The sequence below is a fragment of the Anguilla rostrata genome, chromosome 2 (genome assembly GCF_018555375.3).
Source record: "Anguilla rostrata isolate EN2019 chromosome 2, ASM1855537v3, whole genome shotgun sequence".
Taxonomy (NCBI): Eukaryota; Metazoa; Chordata; class Actinopteri; order Anguilliformes; family Anguillidae; genus Anguilla; species Anguilla rostrata.
Genome location: NC_057934.1, coordinates 9,261,870 through 9,280,619, shown reverse-complemented (window position 1 = coordinate 9,280,619; position 18,750 = coordinate 9,261,870). Strand labels below are relative to the sequence as shown.

The following is an 18,750-nucleotide window of genomic DNA, read 5'->3' as shown; positions in this document are numbered from 1 at the left end:
ATACAGAAAACTGGCCATTTTCTGAACTGTAAAGACAGTGGAAAATCCCCATTGAGCTAAATGTAGATAATAATGAATTTGCATATTTAAGAGCACCCTGTGGCTCTAGGTCTATGATTGGACTGAATATTGCTTCCAGCTGAGTCATTTCAATTAATCAAGTAAAAATGATGCGTTATTATTTGAGAATGTATAAAAATACAAGACAGGAAATGAGAAATGGGCAGGCACACAGAACAGATTGACATAGTGCTTTATTTCAGCAGTCGTTAAGAGTAAAATAATGTGCACATTGCTATCATACATTTACCTGTAAAAATACTAAGGATGTACAGTGTACAAAAACAGTTTCTTGCAGATCATTTTCACATCCTTGTGGGTCCTATATGCAAGGAAATAAAACATTTTTTTATTCAGTAAATATGACTAATACAAGTGTATTCTTTTTTTTTTCACCAATTTATTCCCTTCTGCGTAAAATCCTCAACCACATGATAGGATCTTAACATGGAACTGTTAACAGAGCTAGCAAGGTCAAAGGTCAAGAAATGTCACAAACTCTAAAGCTACATGGACGGAAAATTAATTTACAAGTGGGTTATTTTTCCTTCCCCCCCAAAGACTTCGCTTTTTTTTTTTTTCTTTAAATAAATACTTTACAATTCATGCTCGTTCATAATACACTACCAGGAGCAAGATAACAAGAAAATCTGTTGTAGACAATACAAACAGTAGCAGCAAAGTGTGTATGTTGAGGTGTTTCATATATATATATATATATATATATATATATATATATATGGACAGAGAGAGAGATCCTGCAGTTAATTAGGATAGAACCCACATTGTCACATTGAATCCTGAAAAGTGCACGGCACCTCTCCCCCCAAATCAATCCCTGTTGGAACAATCCAGTACTTCCCCTCACCCCTCAATCCCTATTGGACTCATCCATTTCCCACACCCCAGGGGGGTAACCAGCACACAGAATGCGAATGATTTGCTCAGAGGAAAGAAAGATCAGGCATTACTCTGAAGGTTGAAACAAACACATACATATCAGTTTCCCAGATTTCCATATACACCTGCACACAATGATTCATTATTATTAATAATAATAATCATCATTATCAATAATAATAAATGTTACGGAAGCGACACTGCTGGGGCAAAACCCCAGCCATGTCGGGTTTTGAATGTAAATCAACACTCCCCTCACCCAGTCACAGCAGGTCACATGACCTTGTGGAAAAGCTCAACCTCATCAATGTCAAAGAATGAATAGTCTCCTGGCAACCCCCCATATTCCCACACACCTTGTCTTGTCCATCCGGACTTCACAAGATACACTATTCAAAATAAAATAACACAAAATAAAAAGCATGGACTTCATGGGGCAAACCTGTGCTTTCAAGTAAAGAAAAAAAAAGACTATTATTATTATTTTTTGCACAAACATATTGCAGGGACACGTTTGTCTTTTTCGTTCTGAAATACATTTTTCAAAAAAGCAACTGCAATGAAATGCGATATGGAACCAAGGTCTTGCGCTTAATGCCGATCAGCCTCTTTTTAATGGGCTGTAACCGCTTATATGTCGCAATATCAACAAGGACCGCTGCATGCAGGGTACTACCAACCACCTCAGCTCCAGCCCCTTTCAACGGGCTCAACAGCGTCAGTCAGACACGACCCATTTCTATTTTACAAACGCACATTTATGCCGATGGAATGGCTGTGTTCAACAGCGCCTCAAACAAGACTCCATTAATGATAGCTAATGGTTTCTTGGTGCTTTTTTAAAAAACATAAATGTACATAATTACAATTTTTGCAAGCATTTATTCTGGTTAAGCTGCTTAAGGGAATTATGGAAATTAACACCTTACTTTGCATGACCCAATATTTTTTAGGAGAACAAAAATAAAATAAAATAAAATAAAATCTGAGATCAATATAAAACAGAAATATCGGAGATAAACTTATTTTACAAAACAAACAGGAGGGAGAATGCCAGTCTGGTGAAGGCCACTACAAGCTTGGATCCACAAAAAGAGAAAAAGGTATAAAATGCCCTTAGAAATGTACCTGAACAGAACACACAAAAGCAAATCAAAGAAAGTGCTTTAACGCAGTACAATAAAAAAAAAGGACAATCTACTAAGAGCATAAACTTCCCATTTAAAAAAGAAACCCTCCCCCCCAAGCCCCGCCCCTCAAAAAGGAGCATTTCGGGAGACATTACAAGAAGACCGTGAAACAGAAAACAATGCTAAATGAGCTCCCTCAGTTCAGCCCACAGCGCCATGATGCTGCCTGTTGCTGGGATACGAACAGGTGACACCCTGGATAAGCTGCGATCTACCACCGCAAGGTTCAGGGGCTTCTTTAGGCGGATTACATCTCATGTACGGCCATTTACGGAAAAGGAAGATCATATTCATAGTGCATCTTCGGCCATAACAGCTGTGAATCCAGCTCATTCCACTTCCTATAGCTGTTTCTGTCCGCATCTCCTTAGCTTATCCACAGCAATCTAGCCTAATTATACACGATAAACGAAACGAGCAGAAAAGTTGTTTTATGGAGTGAAAACTCATGTCGTAGCTGAGTCTGGGCTGAGTTAACCTCGCTCGTCACTATCTCAGCTAGTTCAGCTTCCTCAATAGAAGCCCCACTCAAACACTGATACAAAGAGCCAATGCCCTTAGTAGACTCCACCACCTGACCTGACTCCCCTCAGTAAACCCCACCCCCTGAGCCATAACCCCCTCAGTAGACTCCACTCCATGAGCCGAATACTTCTCAACAGACTCCATCCCTCAGCCATTGCCCTCTGAGTAGACACCACCCCCTGACCTGACTCCCTCACAGTAAACCCCACCCCCTGACCCATAACCCCTTCGGTAGACTCCACCCCCTCAGCCATCTCTCCCTCAGTAAACCCCACCCCCTGAGCAAACTCCCTCTCAGCGAACCACACCCCCCATTCTCCTGCAGATGTTTGAGGACTCTCACCAAAAGACTGGTGCCAAGTTAAACATATGAGAGAAGAATTTTGCCCTGAACACTGGTGAACACAGACTGCAGCAATATTACAGTAGAGTTTACAGGGTTAAACGACTTCTATCTAGCCATAAGCTACGTTCTCAGAAACCAACTCATCTACATTGATCACCATGGACATCTGCGACAGCACACAAGACCGGAGTATTATCTGTCTCACAAACAATGAACACATTCCTTAGCTTGACACATTACGGTTCCACAAGACATGAGGCCTCATATCCCATCACTTGTGTTACACCAGAACTCCCAATAATGTCCCTATGGCACATTTGTTATATGTGTGGTGTGGTGTAAACCAAAAATATACTTCTATAAATCACCACCAATCACAGATAAGAAATGTGACAAACCAACACAAACAGCGACCCCCCAGCGATCAACCTACCCATAATCTTCTATGGGCTAAGCCATCTAGTTCCACACACTTCACCTGAGCAATTCTGTTCCTGCTAACCAGACCAATCAACCTCTGGAAGTCATTAGAGGACTATCCAAAAATCCCAACCCGGGCATGTACCGTCTTACCTAAAGAACAATCTGTGTGACCGGCATTCGTTTGCGTACTGCGCAAAAGACCAGTTAATGTAATGATGCCTTTTGCGACAGAACAACTCTTATCATTTAGGTGAAGGCGTGTTTTGAATACTGTGCACGTGCTTATTGCTTTAATTTTCTGCTTCAGTTTTAAATAAAACAAAGGGGGGGAAAAAATAACCCTGCAGGGCCTTCTACACTCCAGCCAGTTCAGTTCTGATATCAGTGCACTTGCCAAGGTCTTTAAAACTACAGAACTGAGACTCAGTTAAGACTTCATCAGCAGTCTCCGATATTATTCTCACACACAGTCCAAAAATCTGAATCAAAATAAAAATGCCACCTTTTCAAACTAAATAATTAAAGTGGTACTGTACAACTGTATGCGTTTTTATTTACAGAACTAAAAGAGGACTGTGTATGAAATGTTTCATCATAAATAATACAAACAGGTGTATCTGTGATGCAATGACAGATTTTTAATGTGTTAAAAGGGCAGTGAGTATACTTTTCCAATATGCATAATTTTCTTAGATATTTGATGTATTGTTTTAAACAGCCTATATGCAACATTATATATATATAGAGAGAAGCACAGTCAGGGGGGAAATCCATGCTGTAGAAATAATACAACCTTTGAGGTCTATTTACAGTTTAGAGATACAGACTTACTGACAATAAAGCCAATATGCCCAACAAGGTAGGTCTGACGCTCAGAGCACTGATTCTGTGACCAGCTGCAAGAAAAAAAACCAAACGAAAACGGATTCTTCACAGGAACTGAAATAAAGCTCTTCGTTAATCTCTTTCAGGGAAACAAAAATGCTACAACTCACATTTTGAAAAAACAAAACAAAAAACTTCATAAACGTTTACCTCCAGGTGCCGATTTTGACTCGTACACTGCATAAAGGAAAGCTGCTATCGTAAGAAGCGCTTGCAAGTATTTACACGGTCCAACACTAATGTAAGAATAATTTAATACAAAATTAATTTAACAGGATAAACAGGACTTGGCTCCTTAGTGGACTTCTCACAATAAAATGCCCGGTGTTAATTCAACCCTACTGGTGTTAATTCAACTCTAACTCAGAGTGGGACCAAATGTTATCCGTTATGAGTTGAAGTAATACCGTTAAGAGGTGAATTAACACTTGACAGTTTACTATGCACAATGGCACACCGGTGTCAGTTCCAACACACGCCTGTGTGACTATCCTCATTTTTACCAGTCAGCCAGACATGGCTTGGTCCCCCACTGCACACCATTGAATGGATTCAAGCATTCTGACAATTGAAATAACCCTACAAAGGTTTTTTTGATTAAATACATGCACAGGTAGGCAGGTGTGTTTTATGCTTGTGAACTCTCTCCCAATAACTGTTTCCTTTGGAATAGTCGAAGTGGTCGCACGACAGACACCCAGGCCCGTGACCGTGTCGAAAGCTCTCTGCAGAACACATGATGAGCATTAGCCCATCTGCAAGCTTCGCCACTGATAAGAGGAAATGACACGCAGTCCTCGAGTCTCTCTGCACCCTTAAAATGGCCGCACTTCATTCAAACCCATGAGCAAAGCCGCCCTTCGAAAGGCTCGAGTCAGAGTGACAGTTGGACCGGAGTCGACAATTATTTGTAATTTTGGTTCCAAAATCCTCTTCCTGCAGCAAAAAAAAAAAAACAGTTCAAACCAGCATGCAGAGATGGCTGGTCCATTGACCCGCCAGTGTTTACACCCCTCTGTGCAGAAAAAAGGGAATTGCTAGGGTGTGCTGTTCAAAGTCTCTTTTCTCTAATTGCTTCAGTACCCTGCTCACACACTGAAATTTACACGATTACAGAATGACCCCTACAGCCAAAAAGACAACAGATACTTTCCGCTGCTCGTAATAAAGGGTTTTACAGCTTGTTCAGCCCTTTAGAGAAACAAACAGGCAAACAAATCATTTACACATAAATCAATACATTAGTATGTGAAGCCCCTGAATGGAATGTTGAGAATAAATACTACCATGGTAACCAGGGGGCTCCAACCAAACCCCCTTCCCCCTCCCCCTCCCCCACAGGGTCCTCACCCTGACATTTTGGTAGGAAAACAAACAAAACAAAACATCAAACAAAATGGAAGATGAAAAAAAATTAGAATAAAAAAAGGTGAAATTTTTTTAGCATTGCGCCCGCTACATTCTTCTGCCTTCCCCAGCTGCTTTTATACAAAAGACTGAGCAATACTTCCTAACTCCAAACAACATCAACAATTCAATTGGAACAACAAATAAATAACCGTTTTTTTGCCCTGGTGCAAATAATAATAATAATAATAATAGTAAAACAGAAAATATGTAGAGCCCAACAAAACCCCACACAAAAAAGACAAAGATCCAAAACAATTTTTTTTTTAAAGAAAAAGTATATTACCAGTGTTGCTTCTGTTTTTCTCTCTCCAGCGCACATATGAAATGTCCATACAGCCCCTGTGATTGCACTTTGAGAATGGGATGGCTTTGCCTCGTCCCAAAATCCACTTGACCGCTTCTTCCTCTTCCTCCGTTAAGTGAAGCGTGGAGCAGATCGTAAACGGCGCCAAACATCTGAAAACGTTCTCATGTCCTAGTAGTTTCTCCTTCGTTTTTTTTGTTTTCGTTGTTGTCTTTGCTTTGTTTTGTTTTGTTAGCCAGCTATTAATACAATAAGACGATATTTCATGTCTAGCGATGATATGTTGTCCGTCAAAAAAGCGTTCCATATATACATCAAAGGAAGGAAAGGTGTGTCCGCTTTGAGCCCGATCATAGGCCTATGTAGCATCCCTCGAAAGCCAGTGCCATCGATGACAGACTCTGAAGGATAAGTACCTGCGATTCCTAATAGTTTTTTCTCTCTCTTTAAACATTGTCTCATTCGGGTTCGTGCGGATCAGCTTCAATGGATCTTTAAACCCACTTTGTTGCGAAAGGCCTACTAAGTAGCATTTGCGCTATGCTCACTAAAGGGATACCCCAGAGTGCGATTCCATCCTAACGATGCATAACGTTATATCCTGACGATCTGAGTAACTCAATTAGCGAGTGGCTAATACACAGGTTAGAACATAAAACGTCACAAACACATTGGAAACATTTGCCGTTTTTTTCCTAAATCCGATATAAGAAACTGTTATAGAGTGAGACCAGAGAAGTGAGCGTTTGGCAATAGTTTGTAGCAAACTCCGCTGAATGAGGTGAGCGAAGCGAAACCTGTAACTGAGTTGAACACAGATGTGCTCGTTAACTTGTAGCCTGAGTGAAGAACTGAGTTTACGGCAGTTTTCATTTCTGCAAAATAAAACGTGTAACTTCAAATACAATACCTCCGCAGCTAACGACGCGAAAACAACCCAATTCCACTGAGATTAAGCGTAACAGCAGGGCGCAGTAATATTTTCTGCCACAAGGGGGAAATACGACGGCAATGTGAGTTAAAGTTCTCATGATCCGCGAGCCACACGGCAACCCATCGCCAATGTGAAATGAAAATTCAACACATGCATAAGGCAGCGTATCGTTTTTGTTCCCTACAAGGAAAAGTGATCGGTTTGTTCAACAAATGGCGAAAAAGATAAAAAGAACAGTGAGCAAACAGATACAAACCGAAACGAATACAAACGAGACACCGCCCCTTTTGCAGTCTGTCAGCGATGTCGAAAACGGAGGAGACGTGTTTATTTGGAGCCAATATGGACTGAGTCTTACAAGAAAAATCCAAGAAAAAAGTACTCCCTTAAAAATAAAAAGTAAAAACAATGAAAGCAAACAAAAAAGAGACTTTAACGGGATTCCGTGTCTATATTATATATAAATAAAGACCGAGAAAAACGGGAGTAAACATATTTCCAGTGATAGCCTTGAACGGCAATGAAGCGCGAGCAACCGGCCGTTGGACGGTCTTATTCCCGCCCGCTGGCCGAGTAGGAGAACTGCGGGAAGTGGGGTCGCCTCTCGTTGTCCATGCAGTCCATACCATCTTCATCAACTGCAGGGGAGGAAGAGGAGAGTGGCATAATGCAGCAGCTTTGAAAACAGAACTCTGGTTACTTGGTTTGGTATACATGTGTGTACTTACTGAGGAAATATACGGTAGGTTACACACCATTTAAATTTGAAAAAGTGTAATGTCAAATCAACATAATTTTTTCATGTGTGAAATGAAATATAAATGTACTAATGAATAACATTAACTGGATAATCTTGTTATATAACAGGCAGCCCACTGACACCCACAGTCAGCGGTACAGTACATGGAGAAAAACGAGAAGAATGTAATAATATAAAACAACCCAAAATAGGCTTTCAGACATCCTGTTAGCATCATCACCTGGAAACATGTAGCCTACCCTTCAGAACTCTGTTGTCTGCACAAATGTGCCTTCTGTCCTCAAATAGAAAACTAAATGAAGTATACGGTAACACGGTCTGATAACTTAATGATAGGCAACTCCGATTCTTAAGCCATATTCATGGGGAGTGACGGGCTCAGCATCCCCTGATTTAGCAGCTTTGAAATTTGCAGGATGGTTTTTCTCTATGGATACCGTCCTCAGTGGCAGCCTGCACTGCTGAGAGCCCTTAAATTAGATTAGCATTCTCCCATATCTGTCAACCCCTTCAGACCAATTTGATCAAACTGAGACTGGTTATATTCCATACACTGTCAGGACTTCACCTAACATGTTGACTGGCTACAGCTAAAATAGCTGCGTAGATAGCCGCTTGCTAACTAGCTAGCTAATTTAGCTAGCAGATTGCTAGCTAGCAGAACTGGTTAGCAGAGGAGGTTGATGCAAACACGAATGATGTATTCAAACGAAATGAGATAGACAGTGTATTTCTAGTCATTGGTTAGTTTTGTGGCCAGTCTATATTGTATACCTCTGACGGAAAAACTATGTATTTTATATTGGCAAGCTGGTTGATGGATATGCACTCTCAGTAAAGAAAAGTGATGGGTGGGAGACATTGCCAAACACCTTCAGAACACGGAAATTTGTCTAAAACAGAAAGGAAAATCCAGATTACAGTATTTTATATGTAATAACAAACCCGATAAAATTCTAGTTTGCGACAGAGAGCAACTATTAAAACTCCATTGAGGGTGACGTGTAACAAACACACAAACACGGAAGGTGAATCATTAGATAAATATTATTAAATTTGCAAAAGGTCTATGAGAGAATCACGACTCACATTTTTCAGGAGGAGTTATTGTGATCGTTTGCGCTGTGAATTCTTCATCAAAATATCTGGTATCTGTTTCTGAAGACACCTGAGGCTTGAATGGAGGTATCAGCTGAGGGGGAAGAAAATTAAAAATAAAGTTCGCGCAGTAATGGGGGCTGCATGGGCTTGAATGGAAGAAACACTTCTATAGCTTCCATATTTTAAACCATCACAGCTATCCTAGGGAAGTCCATGTTAGATCTGTGCAGAAAGAGTGTCAAATCTTTAACTGCAGCAATGCATCATGGGTACATGCACTTTACATGCTGGGATACAAAGGTACAGCAATAGTTTGTTCAAAAGTTTGTTCACAGCCACAATGAAGTAATGTAAAGAACAGAAAGCTATAATAAATTTAAACTTTTACCATTCTAAAGTTGGTAAGATGACAATGTCTGGCCTTACAGAATTATATTTAGACATGGCTACAGACATTACTGACAAAACAGGAAGCTTACTACTGCTCAGTTTTAAAGGTCAAACACTGAAGGCAGTGTTGTAGAGTTTACAGTGACAATTTCTCATAGTAACGACTTAGAGTAACAATTACTTTAAATACGAGCAGCTGGTAGTATTCTCAGCCCCAGACTCTCAAGACTGACAGCAAGGTGATGGCAGCTCCCAGTCTCACCTTTTTGTCATACACGTCCTGCCAGTCTAAACCAGTGAAGAAACTGTGGCGCATGATTTCCTTCGCATCGTCTGGACCGCCGCCAAGTCTATTTAAAAAAAACAAAAAAAACACAAATTAATATCCGTGTTTGATACAAACTCCTCTGGATGTAATCGTCTGTATATATTATGTATGTACACGTATGTCAATATATACTGAATGAAATAACCACTTAAAAATGATTGCTATTGTTAAGTACTAAGAGACTCAGCAGTGAGTGGGTGGGGGTAGGAGGGGGTGGTTGGAGGTCATAAGGGGGCAGTAAGGTGTGGGTAGGGGTTAGTAGGAGGGGTGTTTGGGGGTCAGTAGGGTAGGGGTACCTCTTGTTGGGGTCCTTGATGAGCAGCCCGGACAGCAGGGACTTGGCGTCGGCGGAGAGGGTTCGGGGGAACTTGATGTCCTCCATCAGGATGAGCTCAAACAGCTTCTCGTGGTCCTGGTTGTAGAAGGGCAGTCGGCCGCACATCATCTCGTACATGACCACGCCCAGCCCCCACCAGTCCACCGCCCGCCCGTAGTCATTATCCTCCAGCACCTGGGGGAGGCGTGGGGGTGACGGGTGGGAGGAGCGTTAGCAACAAGCCAACCACATGCTATTAAGGTATAGCCCTACGTGACCTGCAGCCAATGCACCGTCTGGAGCAGTTAGCAAACAATGCAGTAATAATGCAGTACTGGCATGCTAACAATGCTGTAATAATGTGCAAGCCTGTGAATAGTAGCATGAAATTAATAATGCAGAAAACTATATAACCTGAAACTGACTGTCGGTGTTTCAGTGCCACACCATCTGTATCTGAAACTCCACCTCTGCAATGTACTGTCACACTTTCTCTATCTGAGACTCCACCTCTGCAAAGTACTGCCACACCCTCTCTAATGGAAACTCCACCTACTCAACACAGTGCCACTCACTATCAGAAACCCCGCCTCCTTATAATTATGCAGCTGTTTCAGGGGGAGTGGCCTCCACTTTCCATGCGACAGCCACCTTTTACCACAAAGGTCGTAATTAACATATCTATCTTCAAACATCCATAAATGAATTCTTGCCAATTAAGTATATGCTCCAAAATTTTTAAATAATTATTCCTGTTCTCGAATCTACAGGAACACAGCGTGGTATCCAAAGTACCTCCTGGTTTCTCAGTTTTACTAGAAGACCAAATCAGCAGATTGGGGTGGGTGGGGGGAGTTGGTGTCAGTCTGTACAGGTTATTACATCAGAGTTGCTCACTTGTCCAACACACAAAGCTTCTAGCCAAGAGATGCAGAGAAAGGTAGAAGAACAAGCACTCATCTTCTCAAAAAAAAGGAAAGAAAAAAAAAACAAGCTTTGGAAATGAGCTTGGTGTGGGAAAGCTTCCAGGATTCAGTTTAGTTAAAGACATAACAAGCTGACAGTAACTTTTACAGCTGGCACTGTAGGCTGTGGCAGTGAAGCAAGCTGGCGCTAGGAAGCCAGGAGACGAGGAGAAAACATTATTTCATTATTAGTCTTTATTTACTTTTGTGGAAACCATCAGAGAATATTATTACTTTTGCTAGAAATGAGGTCCAGGTCAGTCTGCAATTTTCCTAAATACATTTCCATGATTAAAAAAAAAATCTGACACCATCAAGATTCAAGTTTTAAAAATTATTATATAATTTTTAATGAGAGGAAAACATCAGGTCCAAAATGGTATTATTGGATGAAAGTTAAATTTTCCATAATGAATACATAATGAACTGTTGATCCATTGAAATTAATCCAATTTTACAAGTAAAAGCGATAATATCTCAAGAATGTTTTTTTGTGATAATTGCCAAGGGTGACAGGAAGTGAAACAGTACCCTGCAGGAAGTGGTCATTTCCACCTGAAGCAACACGCTTGGAAGCGGCGCATCAAGAACAGGCCAGCCTAGACAAGACTAATTTTGATAACCAGAAAAATATTTATATCGCTTTCTCAAAAAGGAACCATATCACACTGGCCCTCCAGGACTGGAGTTAAACCTGCAAGCACTACGGCCCTCAAGGACTGGAGTTAAACAAGCAGGCACTTCGGCCCTCCAAGACTAAAGTTTGAGATCCCTGGTATATGTGGATATTTAGGGGTGGACATTTAGTGGTAGGAGATACAGGCAGGGATGTTTTTCTAGGACTGAGCAGCATGTCAGGAACAGGAGATTAATGCACAAAGGGCAACCCATCTCAAAAGCTGTGGGCAGAGCACAGAGTGTGTGTGTATGTTTATGCGTTTTTGTGTGTGTTCGTGTGTGTGTGCGGCGTGCGCATGTGTTTCTGTGTGTGTGTGTGTTTGTGTGCGTGCGTGTCTGCATGTGAGACATACCCACATTAGGGTTTTATGGTATTTCTGAAACCACACTGAACTCTGAATATAATGTTTTGGATCAGAGGAAAGGAAGGTGTGATTGCAAGGTAAAGAGGTTGCATTAAACATCTCGACGCACTCTGTGCCAACCCTGCAGTTTAAACACAAACCCAGTGGACCAGTGAGAGGGCACAAGCTTTACAGTACTGCCATAACCCAGAGGGACAATGAGAGGATCCCTCCTGCTCTTCCTCCTCATCCTCCTCTTCCTCTTCCCTGTCTTTCTCTCACTATTCTTTTGTAAGCCCCACTACTGTGCGTCTGTGGAACTTGGCGGCAGACGCATGGTTATTTTTACTCCAGTACAGGGTACAGATCTGCAGGTCCCCCCCCCCCCACCCCCTCCCGGCCACCCCCCTCCCCCCCAAACGCCTCCCACCCGCCCCCCATCTGTCACCATCTGCCTCTGTTTAGACTTCACTTTTCTGTTCAGTCACAAACTCCCGCGAAAAAATATCCAACACTCACATCCTCTCCTGGCACAGCAGAGGGCCAAAGCATCCCCCTGCACCCATCCCACCGGAGTCCGCATCCAACAGATAAACATTTACACCCAAAACACCCACACGCTTCCTCTGTTCTGCACTACACACACATACAGACACACACAAACACACACACCACACACAGAGACACACACACACACGCACACACACGTACGCACACACAAACACACACACATACACACACACACCACACAGACACACACAAAAACACACTCACAAAAACACACACGCACACAGACACACACAAAAACACACTCACAAACACACACCCAGACACACACGCACGCACACACAGACAGACACACACACACGCACACACACCCAGACACACACGCATGCACACACAGACAGACAGACAGACACACACACACACGCACACAGTGCTCTCGGCCTGTACGAGGCTACGGGTGCTTAGCAGTACAGCAGAGAGGGGTCAGGTTCCTACCTCAGGAGCCAGGTACTCAGGTGTGCCACAGAAGGTCTTCATGGTGGCAGCGTCTGTGATGCCCTCTTTGCACAGGCCGAAGTCCGTGATTTTGATGTGACCGTCTTTGTCTAGCATCAGATTCTCCAGCTGGTGGCACACAACGAAGACAGAGAGAAGTCAATAAATCTTTGCCGCTCAGATCAGAACCTTCAATCACATGCCCCTCAGCCACATTCTGTCAAGTCCCATCCGCTTCAACCAAAGCATATCAGCTTCAACCAAACACCATCAGCTACAACCAAACCATATCAGCTACAACCAAACCCGATCAGCTTCAACCTAACCTGATCAGCTTCAACCAAACCCAATCAGTTACATCAGCTCAACAAACCCATCACTTCAACCTAACCTGATCAGCTTCAACCAAACCCAATCAGCTAGCCTGCAACTAAACCCAGTCATCTTCAACCAAACGGCATAAACTTCAAATGAACACCATCAGCTTCAAACCCCCTCACCCAAATAATTCAACATCGCTTAACCACATCTACCAATAAATTCAACTTGGTTCCAATCAATCAAGCGTCAACTGAAAAATCAATGGGTTAAAATCAGTTTTTATCCATAATAATTCTGCTCTAAGCTGCTCTAATTTCCTGCTGTAGTTTGGGTGCAGTGAGCAACACTTCAACAGCCACCAGAGCCTGATGTTAACAAACTCACTGGTCTTTAATTAACATTACACACATCCCACAAACACATGCACACACACACATGCACACATGTACAGGCACACACACACACAGACGCATGCACACACACACACACGCTAACATGCTCACACACGCACAAACACACATACACAAACACACACGCGCAAATAAGACACACACTACAGGGACAAGATGGTGAGATCGTTCCAAATGTCTGATTAGTTTTCAGAAAACTTTTATTTATTTATTTTTTTTTGTACCTTCAGATCCCGGTACACGATCTTGGCGGAGTGCAGGTAGTCCAGAGCGGAGACGATCTCGGCTCCGTAAAACCGCGTCCGATCCTCAGAGAAAACCCGCTCTCTCGACAAATGAAAAAACAGCTGCGGGATAAACAGCAGGAGGGGGAGGGGGACGGGGGACGGGGGGAACGGGATGGCAATAATTACCCATTTGGCGAGGGGGTGGGGGTGGAAATTAACACAACGCAAACCGCCGATGCCGTCGCCATATTGCGCTGATAGATGGCGGCGCTCTCCGAGGACGCGCGGCGAGCGCTCGGCGGCAGCTGGCGAATCATCTCTCAGCTTTCCGCAGAGGCTCCGAAGCGGCCTGTTAAACCCGCCTGTTAATCAATACACCCCCCCCCCCCACCCCTCCCCAGCCACCGCCACATAACCCCCTCCCTCTGTGGGCGCTGGGGAGGGAGGGGAGTCCTTTTCGCCAACACACCCCCCCCCACAAAATTGGTCCCCAACTCCCTGTCAGATGTTGAGGCGCTCTGTCAGACAAAATGCTCGGTTCCCCTCTCTATCCCAACCTTTCTCAAACAAATCACTTTCAAGCTACTGAATGAGGGACCTCAAAACTCCAGTCCTGGTGGGCCGCAATGACTGCAGGTTTAACTCCAGTCCTGGAGGGCAGCAGTGTCTGCAGGTTTAACTCCAGTCCTGGAGGGCAGCAGTGCCTGCAGGTTTAACTCCAGTCCTGGAAGCCTGCAGTGTCAGCATATTCTCTCCTTTCAATCAACTGACAGTCAATTTGGGCCATGGAAACAAGGTGTGTGGTGGACTCTAGCCAATCAGTGCTTTAAATGAAGCGGTGAGAAGCAGCAGACTCCACGGCCTTGCAGGATTTGCAGGCTCTGTGGCAGAGCGGGATTTTGGGCTGGAGAGCCCTGCTGTAGAGGATCTCACATTAATTGTTGGGGGATTGTTTGCACCAGCAGCTCACAGTTTGTGACAGACTGTTGGATCATTGGAGAGGGGGCTGCTGGGATTGGGGAGGGGGGAGAGGGGGAGGGGTGTGATGGCCGCTGGCCGCAGCTGAGGACAGGTGTGCTTTCATAACTACGCTGGCAGCTGTGAAAGCGCAGGTCGGGGGGGGGGGACTGTACTCCACCACCTGAGAGCGCAGGTAAAGGCCACAGAAAGGGGCGGTGGGGGGGATCATTGGCTGTCCATTTTGGAAAACACTAATCGGATATTTGTTTGAAGATATGAGATGAGCTTCAGAGGGCTGATTTACCCAGGAGTCCCACACCACACGTATCCACTGCAGCCCAGCCTGATACAACGGACCTCAACAGACCCACATTTTTGTGGCACTGAATGCCCTGAAAATTGACATTAAAAAAAACTCCACAGTAACTGCACGTGATATTTTTTACCCTTTTGTCAGCATTGCAACTGGGCTGGTACGGTCCCACTACAGGAAGCTGGGTTAAACCAACTTATCCCATAATGCAGGGGTGTGGCTAATCGAGGAACAGCTGGGTCAAGGCAGTCGGGTGTGGTTACTGACGGATGGTTGGGTTAAACCAGGGGTGGGCTATGTTATCAGAAAAGGGCCAGTGTAGGTGCAGGTTTTTTGGGTTTTTGTTTTAGCACAGTGCTAAGACACCTGATTCTACTTATAAAGGTCTTGATTGAAGACCATGATTAATTAAATAACTAATCATGGTCTTCAATCAAGCCCTCGATAAGTAGAATCAGGTGTCTTAGTGTGCTGGGCTGACTCAAGAAATCTGTACCCACGCCGGCCCTTTTCCGATAGGACCGCCCACCCCTGAGCTAAACCAATGGTTCTCAAGCTCAGTCCTGGGGCCCGTGTATGCTGGCAATCTCTCGGCAATCCTAGAATTTTAACAAGCTGTTCATTTTTCTCACCTCTCCTCCGTTGACGTACTCCATCACAAAGCACAAACGGTCTTTGGTCTGGAAAGAGTACTTCAGAGACTGAAACAGGAAGCGGAAGAGCACATAAACAGGGAAATGAGGAACACATTTGACGGTCACGCACTTCCAGAAAACAAACTACAACAGAAGAAGAAGACGGGGGGGAAAGAAAAAAACATTTTTGGAAGCGAGCTTCTCCTCGAGTAGAGCGGAGTTAAAGCAGAGCAGTTGTTGGCATTTACCTGCGAGCCCTAGCGGCGGGCGAGAATGGCGGATTGGGGGGGAAGGGGCGTTTCGGCACCCCGCGTGATTTGTTTTGCTAAAGCAGGCGCGCGCGTTCCCCGCACCTCGCCGCGACATCTGGGGTGTCACTAAAATGACGCCTCTGCTGTGATGTCTCAAACACACGGCGAGCCGGAGCCGCGCTGTTTATTCCTGACAGTTTATTCTCTTTGTTATAATTAGCCTCTAGTGGCCTCTAATGTGCGTGCGTGTGTGTGTATGTGTGCATATGCATAGGCATTTGTATGTGAGTGTGTGCATGTACCTGCATGCGTGTGAGTGTATGTGTATGTGTGTGTGTGTGTATGCGGATGCGGGGAGAGCACTCACAGTTAGAAAGGGATGTCTGGTGTTTTTTAATACTCTGCTTTCGGTGAGTGTGTGAGCCACTTCATCCTGAGGAGACAGAAAACACACGTTTTCAGTGAGCTGGCCTCTCTAACTGTCACAGTAAAACTATTTAGACTCTGAGCCACTGTGTTGGTAAAACATAAATGGAACATGAGAGAGAGGAATAACTCAGTTTTACAATACCACTTTTAAAAAAGGTTTATCTTTCCTTAACTTATACATAAGAAATCGTTAAAGAAATCTTAAGGTGAGACATTTTTGCTCAGACATTTCTTCTGGAGAAATAATTTTTTGTGTGCAATTTCTTGGATAACCCCCCCCCCCTTATTTCAGGCATAAACTATGTGGACAGTCACTAAAATCCAACCCTGATTGGCTAAACCTCTGCGGGAAGGTTCCATTCCAGTGAAAGAGGGGAGGTACAGACATACCTTTGCGATTATGACTTCCTTCTTCAGAATCTTCATTGCATAATACGTCCCGCTGGCCTTTTCTCTCACCAGAATGACTTTCCCAAAAGTGCCTTTTCCCAGGAGCTTTAAGTAGTCAAAGTCATTCATCGTCTGCAACAAAAGCAAACCATGATGTCACTTCCTGCTCATGTACTGCTGGTCTGCTGGTCACATCCTGTTACATGTTCTCCTATTAGTCTTAATAGCGTGTTACGGGGATGGTGTCTTTTTGTAGGCCAACTCAGAAGTTTCTTCCGCCATGGGTTCCCTTTGAAGATTTCCAATGCTTTTTTCCGGGGGATTTTAGGGATTTCATTTTCTAAAAAAGTTTAATTGAGTTGTATTTTATGGTTTCTCTGTACAGTATATTTGTGCTCACCATGATCACATATTATGAAAAAATAAATCAGTATTATAAATGCGGGCTCAGAGCAACCAGCTGGCAGCCAGGTGAGCAGGCAGGTGAAGCTCACCTGCATTTTGGGGAGGGCTAAGCTCACCTTGCTGTGGTGGTGAGAGGGGCAGGTAAAGCTCACCTGACGTTTGTGGTGGAGGGGGCAGGTAAAGCTCACCTTGCGTTTGTGGTCGAGGGGGCAGGTAAATCTCACCTTGTGTTTGTGGTCGAGGAGGTAGGTAATGCTCACCTTGCGTTTGTGGTGGCTGGTAGAGGTGTCCATCTCCTCCTCACAGATGTTATCGATCTGAGACGTGGGGCTGCACTGGATCCTCTCCTCTTCCTGTCTTTGGAGTTTATCAGCCACCATCTGGATCGCCTCCATCCACTCCTCTCTATATACAGAGCGTTTACACGCTAACTCATTTACACACTAACCCATTTACACACTCCTCTCTGAATATAGTTATAAAGGTTTTACAGCCTAAATCCAGTTTGCTGTTTGCTCTAGGTTGTACACCAGCTGAAAGCTGGTGCCTGGTTATGATACAGACTGAAGGAAGAGACTTTGAAAAGTTGGGATTTACTGCTGATAATTTATGGGAAATACCCAAGATGCACTGGTGCAGGTGATTGTGAGATCACAGATAGCATCGCTGTGGCAACGGGCCCGACCCACCTCTCCTCGGGAGTGTCCACATGGAAGGTCCGCTCGATGACCGTGGTCCATTGCAGACACCTGATGATGAAGGTGTTCGGCTTTGGCCTCTCCGTCTTCATCAACTGGCATTCTGAGAGAGAGAGAGAGAGAGAGAGAGAGAGAGAGAGAGAGAGCAGGTGGGTGGGTTGAGAGGGACGGGAGAGAGAGAGGGGAAGACAGAAAGAAAGAGAGAGGGGGAGAAGGGGGTAGAGGCGAGGGAGTGGGGAGAAAAGAGAAGGAGGAGAGGGAATGGAGTTGGGAGAGAGGAGGACAGAAAAAAGAGGGGATTTGGGTGGGGAGAGAAAAAGAGCAGGGGTGGATGATGAAGGAGAAGAGAACGAGAGGGACAAATGGAGAAGAGTGGGGAAGGGGGGGGAGAGAGATGGAGAGAGAGAAAGAGGGATGAGAGAGGGATGTTCACACAGGGCAGGTCCACATGTCCACTCCACACACCGTCTGTTGCTCATACATCCAGGGTGCTGAGGCGGTTTCCGCCATCTCCATTATCCACAGCACATAAAGCATACATCACAGCGTGCTGTTTTATAAGCAGCTCTCTAACGACGAGCCACTCACTACACACTCTAATCATCATCGTCACAGAAGGCTCCGCGTGACCACTTCCATTAAAATATTTTGCGCTCGTTCGAGGTATTTCTAACACTTAGAAATTGTACTTGTTTTAACTGGTTTTGCATAAATATTTTAAATAAATACATGATAATCAGTCACATGTTGCACTGATCACATCATAATGGGAGAGGGATGAAAGCTTTCTGTGGGAATAGTGCATTTCACAGGTCAACGGCACTCGCTGGAGATCATCGATAGGTGACTA

At 44.1% G+C, this 18,750-nt stretch overlaps 1 protein-coding gene across 1 annotated transcript in view; it reads right to left on the bottom strand.

The window, feature by feature from the left end:
* Positions 1-237: 237 nt before the first annotated feature.
* LOC135245295 (RAC-gamma serine/threonine-protein kinase) overlaps positions 238-18,750 on the bottom strand; it is a 74,714-nt gene continuing 56,201 nt past the window's right edge. The window contains exons 4-14 of the mRNA XM_064318264.1: positions 17,892-18,003; positions 17,463-17,607; positions 16,798-16,929; positions 16,346-16,411; positions 15,725-15,793; positions 13,817-13,939; positions 12,862-12,990; positions 9,853-10,067; positions 9,491-9,578; positions 8,827-8,929; positions 238-7,615 (exon numbers count right to left, since the gene is read on the bottom strand). Of these exons, the coding sequence (XP_064174334.1) occupies positions 7,530-7,615; positions 8,827-8,929; positions 9,491-9,578; positions 9,853-10,067; positions 12,862-12,990; positions 13,817-13,939; positions 15,725-15,793; positions 16,346-16,411; positions 16,798-16,929; positions 17,463-17,607; positions 17,892-18,003 (1,268 nt within the window). The 3' untranslated portion in view covers positions 238-7,529. The remainder of the gene's footprint in view (positions 7,616-8,826; positions 8,930-9,490; positions 9,579-9,852; positions 10,068-12,861; positions 12,991-13,816; positions 13,940-15,724; positions 15,794-16,345; positions 16,412-16,797; positions 16,930-17,462; positions 17,608-17,891; positions 18,004-18,750) is intronic.